General features: G+C 43.9%; 2 protein-coding genes across 2 annotated transcripts in view; both read right to left on the bottom strand.

The window, feature by feature from the left end:
- Positions 1-5,719, bottom strand: part of KPTN (kaptin, actin binding protein) — a 14,446-nt gene extending 8,727 nt beyond the window's left edge. Inside the window, exons 1-5 of the mRNA XM_029285480.1 lie at positions 5,581-5,719; positions 5,386-5,499; positions 4,086-4,168; positions 1,914-1,998; positions 998-1,052 (exon numbers count right to left, since the gene is read on the bottom strand). Of these exons, the coding sequence (XP_029141313.1) occupies positions 998-1,052; positions 1,914-1,998; positions 4,086-4,168; positions 5,386-5,499; positions 5,581-5,719 (476 nt within the window). The remainder of the gene's footprint in view (positions 1-997; positions 1,053-1,913; positions 1,999-4,085; positions 4,169-5,385; positions 5,500-5,580) is intronic.
- A 5,055-nt stretch (positions 5,720-10,774) lies between these two features.
- Positions 10,775-14,204, bottom strand: part of NAPA (NSF attachment protein alpha) — a 22,393-nt gene continuing 18,963 nt past the window's right edge. The window contains exons 9-11 of the mRNA XM_015823071.1: positions 12,706-12,774; positions 11,569-11,619; positions 10,775-10,884 (exon numbers count right to left, since the gene is read on the bottom strand). Coding sequence (XP_015678557.1) covers positions 10,783-10,884; positions 11,569-11,619; positions 12,706-12,774 — 222 coding nt within the window. The 3' untranslated portion in view covers positions 10,775-10,782. The remainder of the gene's footprint in view (positions 10,885-11,568; positions 11,620-12,705; positions 12,775-14,204) is intronic.

Genomic DNA, 14,204 nt, shown 5'->3' with positions numbered 1-14,204 from the left:
GGTCTCGGAGATATCCAGGTCCGATGCCATGGAGCGCTTTGAAGATGATGACCAGCACCTTGAAGCGCACCCGGAAGGCCACCGGCAACCAGTGCAGCTCGCGCAGCAGCGGTGTTACATGGGAGCGACGAGTCCCTCCCAACACCGCCCGCGCGGCCGCATTCTGGACCAGTTGAAGCCTCCGGGTGCTCCTCAAGGGGAGCCCCATTTCTTTCCTTCCTCCCTCGTCCTGCATTCTCCTTCCTTCTTCCTTCCATTCCTATGTCCTCCCTTCCTCCCTCGTCCTGCCTTATCCTTCCTTCCTTGTTCTGCCTTCTTCCTTCCATTCCCATTTCCTCCCTCCCTTCCTTATCCTGCATTCTCCTTCCTTCTATTCCTATGTCCTCCCTCCCTTCCTTCTTCTCTCTTCTATTCCCATTTCCTTCCATTCCCATTTCCTTCCTCCCTTCCTTATCCTTCCTTCTTCCTTCCATTCCTATGTCCTCCCTCCCTTCCTTCCTTCTTCTCCCTTCTATTCCCATTTCCTTCCTTCCTCCCTTGTCATGCATTCTCCTTCCTTCTTCCTTCCATTCCTATGTCCTCCCTCCCTCCCTTCTTCTCTTCTATTCCCATTTCCTTCCATTCCCATTTCCTTCCTCCCTTCCTTATCCTGCATTCTCCTTCCTTCTTCCTTCCATTCCTATGTCCTCCCTCCCTCCCTTGTTCTGCCTTCTTCTCCTTCCATTCCCATTTCCTTCCTCCCTCCCTCCCTCCCTTATCCTGCATTCTCCTGTTTTCTTCCTTCGTTGTCCTGCCTTCTTCTTCCTTCCATTCCCATTTCCTCCCTCCCTCCTGCACTGTCCTGCCTTCTCTGCCCTTCCTGCCTCACCGTTCCTAAAAGACAAGTAAAACCCCGATGTGTGGAATTTCTGCACGGATACGGCCGCATTAACTTCCCGCAGGGGAAGGTGGCTAATGGCGAAGGCCAAAGGTTTGCTCGCTTCGTTGAGGTACGTACTCTGCGTGGTACAGCTGGAAAGGTGTGAACTGTAATTCCAGGTTCAGGCAGCTTTCTGCGAAGGACAAAAAGGCACAAAATTAACGTGCATAAGAACCAATGAGAAACAGGCATGATTCTCAAGCTGAGAGGAAGACCATTCAAAGCCACTGAAAAAGTGACTTACAACCAGTCCTCGCACCTACGACTGTCTCAGCATTCCTTACAGTTGTGTGATCAAAATTCAGGTGCTTGACAAGTGGCCTGTATTTTCCAAGGGTTGAAGCGTCCCAGGGTCACTTGGTTGTCACAGGGGACCTTCCCAAGCAGCTCCCAGCAAGCAAAGTCAACAAGGAAAAGCCAGATTCACTCAATGACCATCTGATTCATTTACCAACGGCAGGGATTAGCTTAAACATGGTTAAAAAGGTCATAAAAACCAGGTCCGGCTCACTTAAACAACCGCCTTGCTTAGCAACGGAAATTCACATCCCAATTGTGGTTTATCACGTTTGGGGATTATGAAAGTGTCCGAGAGAGATAACATCCTCAAACTGCAGCGTCGAGGACTGAGTGTTATCCCAGGTAGGTACAAGTTCTGAGATATTCTTTTAAAAATATACCCAGCCAATTGTCTGCAAAAGGAGTCTTTAATGCTGGTTCTTGTAGTCATCGTGGTTTCTATCGGTTGGTGCAACTATCTAACTGTCTCTTTCCACTCAGAAAAGCAGCAGACATAGGGAATCAATTCTTTAAAAAAGTCATATTTTTTTATAACAAGAAGACATTTGTCCCAGGAGCAACTGCATGAATGTTCTCGCTATTTTTCTTATATCCAGCTCTCAAAAGGCTCTTCAGAAAATCTCGAAGAGGCCAGGGAAGCAGAAACAAGACAAAAGATGGCATCGGAGAACAGAGTTGGGCAGAGAAAACTCACGTGCAATAGAATCCAGATTATATTCAGAGCCGGGTTCGTAGTCGCAATAAATATTAAGGAAGGGGCTGGCTTTGTCTCCAGAATCCTGAAAAGGAAAAATAAGGCCATTAAAACAATTGCTGCCAATCATCCCATCTCACCCAGTTGCTAAGCAATAGCAAGAAGAGGCGGAATGACCAGTAATAGTCAACTGGGAATATGAGGGACAGGGGATACTCCCCCAAAAGAAGAATCCAGCCCCGTTGAGACATAGAAAAGCATAGATCTCAACAGAGTGTCCTCTAGATCTTAATCTGTTTAAAGCAGCCTTGTCTGTATGTATGGGGACAGGTCCCCTTCGATTTATGCAAATGAAAAATCCAGACAAATCCATGGATTGAAAGAATTCAAAGTCAGCTCTGGCCATTGCACAGCTTCCAATAATTGTGCTTCATTACAATCCACCTACACTTGCAAAAAACGGAAAGAACAAACTAAACTTGCGTCGATGCTGACAGATTCAGCTTTATTCACTGAAGTCGGATCAAGCACTGGGGGACTTCCATCATTCCAGTTTGCACAAGTGCCCTCTGCTGTTTTAAATGGTTAGTTTCTGTGATGCTAAGAATAAAGCACTGAATTGCTCAGATGTACTAGAGACCTTAGTGGCAGAATAGTCTGGATCATTAGGCATAGGTTTAAAATGTATACAATACAGGTGGGTCCTTGATTTACAGCCATTTGTTTAGTGACTGTTCAAAGTTACGGCACTGAAAAAAGTGACTTATGATCATTTTTCACACTTACAACCGTTGCAGCATCCCCGTTGTGGGAAATGAAAATATAGCCCCTTACTCATTAAGTAAGCTAAGTCCCACAGCAATGATTTAAAACAAAGCTTTAACTCAAACTGTTTCATAATATGAACAAAAAATTTGTAATTGGCTGAGCGGGTGCATTATGAAATTGCAAAGTGGATAGTTTTATATATATATTTGGAACACGAGCATTGTAACCGTGGGAAGAGGAACTGAAAGTAACAGATGGATGAAGGTTTTAGTTGTACACAGATGTATGCGGAAGCTGCTGGTCAGCATGAAAGAACAAGGAACTGATTTTGCAAAATAATGATTATACGTGGGTGGTCGTTGGGAGAAAGGTATAAAAATGTTAGCTCAAGACCAGCTCGTTGGGGCCACTGGCCTATAGCTGTCCTTTTGGAATCTGCAATGCCATATGGTCTTCACTGCAATGGGTTATTAATATAAGTGATGTTGTGTTATTATGCTTGCTATGTTCCAAGTTATTAGCAAAATAAACCCCTGAATCTTAAAGTAAGATTTATTGTTTTGTGTTGCTGTCTCTTGTCTTTTCCATTGGGTTTTTCCACGACACCGTGGTCACGTGACCAAAATTTGGACACTGGGCAACTGGCATGTTTTTGTGACGGTTGCAGTGCCGCAGGGTCATGTGATGACCTTCTGACAAGCAAAGTCAATGGGGAAGCCAAATTCATTTAACAGCCGTGTTACTAGCTTAACAACCGCAAGGATTCACTTAACAACGGTGGCAAGGGAGGTCGTAAAATGCGGCAAAACTGACTTAGCAACTGTCTTGCTTAGCAATGGAAATCTGGGGATCAATTGTGTCGTCAGTCAAGGACTAGCTGTATTTACAATTCTTGGGGAGAGGAAAATAGAGATGAACTGAACAAAAAAAACAGGATAAGCAAAAAATAGGGATCTCTTTCTCCCTCTGTTCTGTGTGAGCAGAGCTAAATAGTAATTGGGTAGGAGACCTCTGGAAATCCCAAGGCTGTAGGCAGACTGACAAGCTGAAAAACATCTCCGAAGGGATCAAATGACTTCCCTGCTGCTGTCAATAAGATTATATAGCTATACCCTGAAACCAGCAGAATTAAATCTAAATTCAAAGAAAATATGGTTCCGTAGAAAGCTTTTTGCTGAAGTGCAACTTTACGAGGATCTATAAGGTACCTAATGAGAACAGCCGCTCGGTAGCAGTTTTGTGACCAAATCCAGAGCAAAAATTGAGTTCCAACAACAGCAAAGAAAGTATTTGATTTTTGCAACATTTCTGCAAAAACACTGCACACCTTAAACGAACATAACAAAGGTAGGCACGTACTGAAGCAAATTGCAAGAAAAACAATGAATGAAATGACCTGCCTACCTTAATGAAGGTTATTCCCACGACAAGGCCTCTTTTGGGAGGTGGTTTGTGGAAAGTATCAATAGAAACAATCTCAGCATCAACTGGGGAAAAACAAAAGAGCTACTTATGTTATGCAATCCTACCGAAGATCACAGAAAGAAACTCATCTCCTCTTGCAGGCAGCACCCGGTTATATTTTACGAATGTAAACCATTTGTAATGTAAATTACATCAGAAATGGAAATCATTTCTAACTTGGAATCTCCTTCATAGAGGGAATCCTCAACCATAGGACCACAATCGAGCCCAAACTTTCTGTTGCTCAGTGAGGAATTTCTTAAGTGAGTTTGGCCCCATTTTACGACCTTTCTGGCCACTGTTGCTAAGTGAATCACTGCAGTTCTTAATAACATGGTTGTTAAGTGAATCTGGCAGCCCCACTGACGTTGCGTGTCAGGTCACAAAAGCTAATCCCATGACCCCGGGACACGGCAACCGTCATAAATATGAACCCGTTGACAAGTGTCTGAATTTGGATCCTGGGAAGGCTGCAACAGTTGTTAAGTGGGAAAAATGGTCACTAGTCACTTTTTTTCAGTGCCCTTGTGACTTCAAATGGTCACTAAACGAACTAATCGTCTTTGTTCCTCTTCTCTCTGCCCTCTTTCCAGAGTCTCAACATCTTTTTTATAATACGATCACCAGAACTGGCCGCAGTCTTTCCAAGTGTGGTCTTACCCAACTATTATAATAATGTAGTAAATTGAACAATTATTAGAATAATGATTTGTCTGCATAACTGCAATAATGATGTGTCTGCATAATTGCTAGAACAATGATGTAATGCATAATCACTGGGAAAATTCACTGGGAAAGTTCTGTGTCAGTAATATGTGGCAACCAAATGCGCTTTGCACATGGATACTTTGCATGTAGCAAAACCTTCCATTGTATGCCTGTGAGAAACACTCCTAATGTATCACAGTGTGTACTTCAGTATCACACTGTGTATTTCAATGTGTAGTCCCTTTGTTCCTGAAAGGAGGGGAGTATAAAAACTGAAGTCTAATCCCGCCCTCCTCGTTCAGAATTGCCTATCTCTAATATGCTCTGAACCTTGCGCAAATAAACTTCTCTGCTAAACCCCTCTGGAATTCGTAAGAGTTCTTTCGTTTTCCACAAGAATAAAGTGGTATTAGGACTTCACGTGATCTTGATTCTATTCCCTCTGTTAATGCAGCAGGGAAGGCCAGCCCCCAGCCTCTCCCTTAAACCCCCCACCCCAGACCCGGACAGCCCCCCCCTCCCCAGGCCTTACCTGGGATGTAGGTGAACTGCACCTCCCTGGCCACCGGCCGCAGATTCCGCCTCATGTCTTGGTAGCGGAAATAAGTGACCTTCCCTTTGAGGGTGGCCGCCAGGAGCCCCCCCGGGCCTTCCCCGGGTGCCCCCCCCAGCCCAGCCGCCACCTCTGGGCCCCATTGGGAGAAGAGCTCTCCTCCCCCGGCTTCCTCCGCCCCCGCGGGCCCCTCTTGCCCTCGCCCGCCCCCCCGAGCCGCCCCCGGCAAGGCGGCCAGCCCGTAGACGTTGCTTTGGGAGGAGAAGCGGGTGAAGCTGTCCTCCAGGAAGGGGCAGCTGCGGGGAGGCTCCATCCCGACTCAGGCACCGCTGAGGACAGCCCCGTCGTCCTCCATGTCTTCTCCCCGGGACGCGACGGCAAGAGGGGGGGGGACTTTCAACGTCGGCAGTCGCGCCGCGGGTGACGTCTCCGGGAGGGCGGGGCGTCGTGGAATATGCGCGTTCGGTGACAGCAGGGCGAGCCGGAGGCAAGGCGGTGACGTCATCTACAGCTAGGCTGGAAGGTTTTGAGCAGCTTTTTGACTTTGTTTTAACTCCCAGCTAAATTGAAATTATTTAACAATAATTAATATTAACAATAATTAATATTAAATTGAAATTATTTAACAATAATTAATATTAACAATTAATATTAACAATAATATTAAATTGAAATTATTTAACAATAATTAATATTAACATTTAATACATTGCCTAGTTCCCCTCTTCGACTGTGGGCATTGTAAGAGACCTATGGTGACCTCAAAGTGACTTTTTAGAAAGACGGGACTATTTCTAAAAAAAAAAAAAAAAAAAAAGGAGAACAGCATCGTGAGAAATTGTTAAGACTCCACGAACTTGAAAAAGTTTTTTTTGGGCATTTCAAAAGGTCTCAACAAAGGCGAAAGATTTATACGATCTGAAGAGAAACCAAGAGAATAAGAATATGAAAGAGGCTTTTAGAAATTCGGATAGCTTTAACAACTAATTGAGTGTGTTAAAGTTAGCAAGACGATGTTTTGTGTAATAATAGGTGTGTTCTTTTTTTTTTTTAGATGTGATAATTATTTGAATGAGATTTAAATGCTATTTGAAGTAATAAGAGAGATCTGTGATAAAATCAATGATTTATGAGATTATAAATTAGAATATACAGTATCTGGATTAGTATTTTAGAAGGGATACCCGAAGTGATAATACATTTATCTAAGATTAAATTGGACTATGGTAATTGTAAATGAATAAAGCTCAAAACAGGATTAGGATTTATAGATATGTAATGTAGAAATGGATTGTGTTAAATAGGTTATATTATTTGAGGGAAATAGAGAGGGAACATTTAATGTATTTACTTGAGCTATTATATGATTTTGTTTTTGGATGATTGATCACCTAACCACCACGGTGTGTCTTGAGCATTCTGTTGTAAAAGTTAAAAAACCAATAAAATTTGTTTTAAAAAAAAGGTCTCAACAAAGGATTTTGTAACCCATTAAAATTGCTATCATGCTTGTAATTTAACTAATGCCTGTCTTAGTTACCTATCTTCTCGCCGTACCCCAGTTTAAAACCCACTTTGGCCATTATGCCTCTTTAATAAAAATTACTCTGAGATTCCTGATTTCTTCTCCTGTAATAACTTTAACGGTGTTTTCTCCCAATGACAGTGTGGGAAGTCAGCTCCCCAGAGAAGGAAATATTAAAAGGGCAGAAAAATATATTTCCTCAAAGGATCTTAAAGAGGCAGAAAAGCATGCCCAGTTTTCTTAATAGCCCCAAGTCTCCCTCCCCCAAGCAGAAACCAGCTCTGTAGAAATGCAGCGGTAAACCATTCAGGAAGGTTGAAGCTAGAAGATTAAGAAGACAAAGACACCTAAAATCTACATACCCCACCCAAACTCTAAGACGGGACATAATAGGATTAACCCACAGATGCCAAAGGGCACACCCAGACACAGGTCAGAATACATGACACAGGAAATACAAAGCCTCAAACAGGAACAGGAAACAACTCCAAACAAAAGGCTCCAGAGGGTATAAAAACCCACTCCCTACATGGGCTCTCTCTCTTTTCTTCCAGAGCCATCTTCCTATCTGGCTCTCCTCTTCAATAAACTGCAACCTTCTTTCTAAAGCAGTCGCCATGTTGTTTATTCCCGGCTTGGACTGAACCATGATGAAGACTTTTCCTTCAGCAATTGATAGTCCTCGATTTACGACCACAATTGAGCCCAAAATGTCTTGTTAAGTGAAACATTTGTTAAGTGGGTTTTGCCCCATTTTACGACTTTTCTTGCCATAGCTGTTAAGTGAACCAGTGAAATTGTTAAGTGAGTAACATGGTTGTTAAGTGAAGCTGGCTTCCCCCATTGATTTTGCTTTTCAGGTTACAAAGGGGAATCACATGACCCCAGGGACACTGCAGCCTCATAAATGAGTCAGTTGTCAAGTGTCTGAATTTTGATCACGTGAGCATAGGAGATGGTGCAACAGATGTGTGAAAAACGGTTGTAAGTCCCTTTTTCAGTGCCATTGTAACTTTGAACAGTCACTTAATGAACTGTTTTAAGTCAAGGATTATCTGCATTGCCCTCTGTACTTTTTCCTATTTCTTTAACTTATTTAAATCCCACCCACCCCCAACCATTTGTGCTTCAGCCTCTTCAGGACAATGCTTCACACGCATCTGTGGCTGTGCAGTGTTTTTTTGTTTTTATTTTTAACCAAAGGACATGACACGAAATTGAGGTATTGGCTTTTAAGGTAATACAAGATCCAGTTTGAGTCACAAATGCCAGCTTCATGCTTTATTTCTAGTTTGTACTGTTGACATGGCAAGAATAGTTTACAAAACTCTACTGGTCTAAATCACTCCAGGAGGCAGCTAATCCAGATTATGCTTCCATAAACAAGTCCTACTGTCTCTTCTAGTCTGGCTGGTTTTACTACTTCCACATCCCTGGCCATTAATTCTGTGACAATAGGTGTGCCCACAAGCGGCAGCAATATGGGATTGGCACAAAACGTTTATGACTTCAGAGCTAAATAAAGCAAGTTCTGGAGTCAGGTCAAACTTAGGACTTCATGGAAACCCATTCCAGCAATTCGTGGAATCTGGGCGTAGTCCAGTTCTTCTGAACCAGGGATAACTTATGTTAGTACTGAATGCAAGCCAAAGAAACATACTCTCGTTTAGATAGCATCTTTGAGGATTTACAGTGTTAAGTATTTAATTGCTTAACATATAACAACTATTGTTGTGGGCCTTTGTTTTGGCAGAGGATATCAGCCCCCTTCTTTCAATCTGCCCCCCTCTCCCCCCCCCCCCAGGATGGCAGGTGTTGTCCTTCTCTGGAGAACATTAATGTGATGTAATTGCTAGAAAACCAGCTACTTCTTGCTGCAAGCCTCGTGGACACCTCAAATTCAGCCATGTTCAAACTGGCAATCTCTGGACTGCAAGTCTTTTCATGCCTGACAATTATCACCATTTTCCAGGTGGTTTTTATGGCTGGGTAGATATGCTTCTCAAAACGCACTGAGGTTCAGCAAAAGTTACTTTAGTGCCAGCAGGGGGGGAAAAAAGATTCCAATTAAGAGAAAATTCAGTGCCCTGCAGAGAGAGTTATGTCATTTAAAGTAATCTTGATTTAATTTGCACAATTGATATGGGGACGTTCTTATTTGTTATGCAACTTCAGAGTACCTCTAACTCTCACTCCTGTAAGCAGGACTGCTCATCCAAATCTACTGCGGTCACAAAAATTTGTACACAGACGAACAAACACACACACAGGCAGCCAAATTCAAGCATGCAGGTGTTTTAGACAGGTAGAATCACAGCCAGTGTTCAGGAACGGGATCACAACTTAGAAAAACTGGTGGGAAAGGGGATCGGAACCGGAATCCAGAGGGGAAAAAGGGGAGGGAAGAACGACGAGCGATGGGCTTGAAAACAAGCAAGACATTTACAGAAAGCAACAGAAATTTTAAAGTTGGGGAGGCTATAATCATACTTGACGCCAACACTGTTTCCACATGCAAAGTTGGGGGTTTTTTTTCCTTTTTATTGTTTGTGTGCAAGTTATTTCACTATTAGTTGCTTTCCGGTAGACATTTTGGAACATGCAACAGACTTTAAGTCCACCGTCCAACAACAGAGTAAGGAAACATTTAAATATGAGAAACCTTCATGAAGATGCTAGATTACATGATAAAGCTCTTTCTCTTAAAGCAAAGACAAGGGGGAAGAAAAATAACAGCAGCTTCATGTCGATGTATACAGAACACCTGGCTGGAAAAATGCTCTCTTCAAACTAAGCCAGGAGGGAGAATCATGCGAGACGAGAGATCAAGACAGCTTGTGCACAGAGCTTCTAGTTTTAAATTAGGAGTTTTTGGGGGCTACCCGCTGCATAGTACGAGGTTGATCTGCCTCTTGTTGAGGAGGGAGACTGTATATCCTTTATCAGGCTTGAGATGGATATACAACACCATACTTCTAACACCAATCTCTAAAGCCGAGGTGTCCAATCTTGGCAACTTTAAGACCTGTGGACTTCAACTCCCAGAATTCTGGCTGGCTGGGGAATTGAAATCCACAAGTCTTTTAAGGTTGGACACCCCTGCTCTAAAGGGATAAACTGGGCTAACGCACATAAATTAAGGGTTCAGGGTTCAAGAAAGAAACATGGAATGAAGCCGAATTGTTTCCTACAGCTCATCATCAGCAACAGCCAGAATTTGTGAGGGTTTCCCGCGTTATTTGAAACGAGGCAGGCGAGAGGCGCTTCGCAAGCCCAGCACCTTCGTTTAGAGATCAGCGCCATTCTGCCCACCTTTAAAATATTATTTTGGAAGAAGGGTTGACCGAAACTCACGGAAGGGGCTCCCTAGCCTGGCAATGCCTGTGGAAAAAATGGAGCTGAAAAAGGGAGGGAGGGAGAGATGAGATGAAGCCACAAATATCACCAGGCGTTCTTTCTGCTGTAAAGAAGAAGCCGTTTTCCCGTATCAGTATCCGTTAAGATTTGGGGCAGAAGGAAAAGAGGATGGCGCCATCAACGAACCCAACTTACTAAAGATGCTTTAAATATTAAACCATCAACGAAGCCACGGGGAGGGTGTAAATGCTGACTCGGAAAGCCAGGCAAGGCTTGGGAGGACTCCAGATCTCTCCGGAGCAGTCCACAGGTGAGGCATCCCAGCCCTGTTTACTGCAGCGCAAAGAGGCGGGATGAGAAAAGGAAGCGAAAAGGAAGAATTTGCCACTTGAGTCTAATTCCTTCGTGCCAAGACCCTCTTTTCCCCCAGAGCTGATCCAGGCAGAGTTCTGCAAATAACGGGCCGGAGGGCAAAAGGGTGAGGGTTTTTTTTTTTAACGCAGATCTTCCTCTTCACCCTGTATGGTTTTCTTGATGCGCAGAAGCATGGTAGTCAGCCATTGGTCCAGGCGAGAGATCGAGTCGTATTCCTTCACCTGGTGGGGGAAAAAAAGAGAAATGTGGCCAGGAATATTCTATTAATGGGAATTTAAATGCAGATAGTCCCTGACATTACGACCACAACTGTTGCTGAGACATTTGTGAAGTGAGTTTTGCCCCATTTGACGACCTTTCTTCAGTGAATCCCTGCAGTTAAGTCAGAAACATGGTTGCTAACTGAATCTGGCTTCCCCCATTGACTCTGCTTTTCATACGGTTGCAAAAGGGGATCGCGGGACCCTGGGACACTGCAACTGCGATAAATATGAGTCAGTTGCCAAGTGTTTGAAACTTGATCATGTGATCATGGGGAGTTTAAGTGTGAAAAACTTGTGGGTCATGTTTTTCCCCCCAGTGCTGTTGTAACTTCGATCGGTCGCCAAATGAAAAGTTGTAAGTTGAGGACTACCTGTATTCCCACCCTCCCCTGGTCATTCTCCTTCCAGATGAGCTGTGACTGCACGCCAGAATTTCAGGCCGTTTTGCAGCCTTCCAGTCTGTCTACTTGCAGAGCAAATGATGGACCCGCTCTCTTCCCAGCTTGATGTTCCCTACATAGGTTGCATTTGATCGTCCATGATCACATAATTGGAATCCCAGGTGTTCAGGAGGCACCAAGCTGGGGTGGGGGGGAATGAGCTGGACAGTAATGGAAAGGAAGAGGATAATCCCAAACTTACTGATTCAGTGTAACTGTCAATATTCTGCTCCTCGTGAGCATCCAACAATTTCTAGGAAAGAAGACAGGACAGGGGTGAGGCATTTCTAGATCAATTCCCAAACAAAGCAGCATTGACAGGCGTCAAGGTTCAGCCGCTGACGCAAGGGAGTTAGAAGACTCAGTGGTTTGAGCGCAGATGTTATACGCTGGCCAAAGAGCCCGTCATTGCTTTTGTGACATTGTGTGGTCTTGGGTAGACCAACCTTATATAAACCATCAAAGGTAAAGCTTTCCCTGTTAGTCATGTCCAACTCCAGGGCATGGTTCTCGCCTCCGTTTCTTGGCTAAGGGAGCCAGAGTTGTCTGAAGACAATTGGCAAGGTCAGGTGGCCAGCATGACTATACGCCGAGACACACAGAATGCTGTTACCTTCCCACCGAAGTGGTACCTATTAATCTACTTGCATTTGCATGTTTTGAAATGCTAGATGGGCAGAAGGCGGGGCAAGTAGCAGGACTCACCCCATTGGGTGGAGCTCAGATCTCGAACCCGGGCTGTCAGCTCTCCAGCTGATAAGCTCAGTGTCTTTAACCGCTGAGCCACCGTTGGACAGAAAAAGCATCCTGTAAGTTTAACTAGCCAAACATCTCCAGTATTTTCTGGAAATCTAAGCCCCAGTACTTAAGAACAATGCCATCATTGTATGGCTTAGCTCAGGGGCAGGCAACCTTGGCTCTTTTATGACTGGTGGACCTCAGCTCCCAGAATTCCTGAGCCAGCCACGCTGAGGGGAAAGGGAGAGGTTTCCAAGCTGAGCCATGCTGGCTCAGCAATTCTGGAACTTGAAGTCCACAAGTCATGAAGGGGCCAAAGTTTCCCTCATGCTGGCTCAGGAATTCTGGGACTTGAAGTCCACGAGTCATAAAAGAGCCAAGGTTGCCTACCCCTGGCTTAGCTCCTCCTTCTTTGCTGACCAATCGTGCAATTAATTTCTAACTCACAACTGCTGCCATCTTTGTACAATATCACTCGAGTCTGGTAGCTAAAAATCTAATCCAAGTTTACCGTCGGTACGTTGAGACTGAAAATGTCTGCTTCCTATCAGATGCACACATTCAGTGAGGCTGGCCTTAAGACTCGATGAGAACTACTCACTTTAACCAGTTTGCACTCCCTGGAATCCGAGAAAGCCGGGAACATCTCTTCGTACTTCTGTACAGCCAGCTGATTTAAATGAAGGGAAAGAACGGAATCCCGGTTAGAGGCTGTGTGAATCAAAAGGTAAAGGACTTCAGGTTTTACAAAAGGTGAAACGGCAGACAAGCCTTTTAGACTGCAAGGCCTCTTCCTGCATTAAAATAATTGCACGGCTGATAATCAAATTACTTTTAACGACAAGGTTTCAAGCCTTGGCTCAGAAATTAAACTTTCTGCTTCTCTTCACCCACTCATCTGTCGGGCACGACGTGATGAACTCAGTTACTTGTTTTATTGCTCAAGCTTATACGCAGGAATCTTCCCAGGCTGACTTGGCTACACTAGATAAGGTTCAAAGGCATTAAAGAGTTCATTCTCTTGTGTCCATGTAGGGATTCCAGGCTAATTTCCCATTTGAGTCCTCCCCTGGACTGGACAGTCTCTCTCCAACACCTTCAATACAAACCTCTTTCTGGGGGATTATTAAAGCAAAAATAAAGAGCCTATTGGTCAGGAGGGTCAGGAAGTTAAGGCAGCTACTTTTCTCACACATACACACCCTTAAATGCCCTGCACATTCTGAAGGAATCAGATTCCTTCATGCATAGAATCCTTGGCCTGGAGCCCCCTCAATAGAAAGTTTTACAAAGGAGCATAAACAGGAGACATTGCATATGTCCTATACAATTTTTACTTAAGTTTTAACCTGTTTTTTAATTTTTAATCTATGGTTTATTCACATATGGTTTTAAGCTAGATGGACAGTGTAGAAATTTAATTAAATTTAATTAACGAAGAGAAGGAACGAGGGGGGACATGATAGCAGTGTTCCAGTATCTCAGGGGCTGCCACAAAGAAGAGGGAGTCAAGCTATTCTCCAAGGCGCCTGAAGGCAGGACAAGAAGCGACGGAAACTAATCAAGGAGAGAAGCAACCTGGAAATAAGGAGAAACTTCCTGACATTGAGAACAATTAACCAGTGGAACAACCTGCCTCCAGAAGCGGTGAATGCTCCAACACTGGAAGTTTTTAAGAAGAGGCTGGACAGCCATTTGTCTGAAATGGTGTAGGGTTCCTGCCTGAGCAGGGGGTTGGAGTAGATGACCTCCAAGGTCCCTTCCAACTTTTATTATTATTATTATTATTATTATTATTATTATTATTATTATTATTATTATTATTATTATTATTATTATTATTATTATTATTATTATTATTATTTACTGAGACTTTTAATAACAGATTATCTTATTTTCTTCAGGGCACAAATACCGTATTTATTGGCGTATAACACGCACAGGCGTATAACACGCACCTTCATTTTAAGGGAAATTTCAGGAAAAAAACTTAAAGGTGGGGCCGGGCGGCGGAGAGCTTGGTGGCAGCGGCAGCAGGAGGATGGGGAAGGGGCGTGGCTGCCCGGGCCAAGGTGGGGCCGGGTGGCGAAGGGCCGCGGC

Source organism: Protobothrops mucrosquamatus, unplaced genomic scaffold (genome assembly GCF_001527695.2).
Source record: "Protobothrops mucrosquamatus isolate PMUCROS unplaced genomic scaffold, P.Mucros_1.0 scaffold1757, whole genome shotgun sequence".
Classification (NCBI taxonomy): domain Eukaryota; kingdom Metazoa; phylum Chordata; class Lepidosauria; order Squamata; family Viperidae; genus Protobothrops; species Protobothrops mucrosquamatus.
This window is presented reverse-complemented; position numbering and strand designations above follow the sequence as displayed.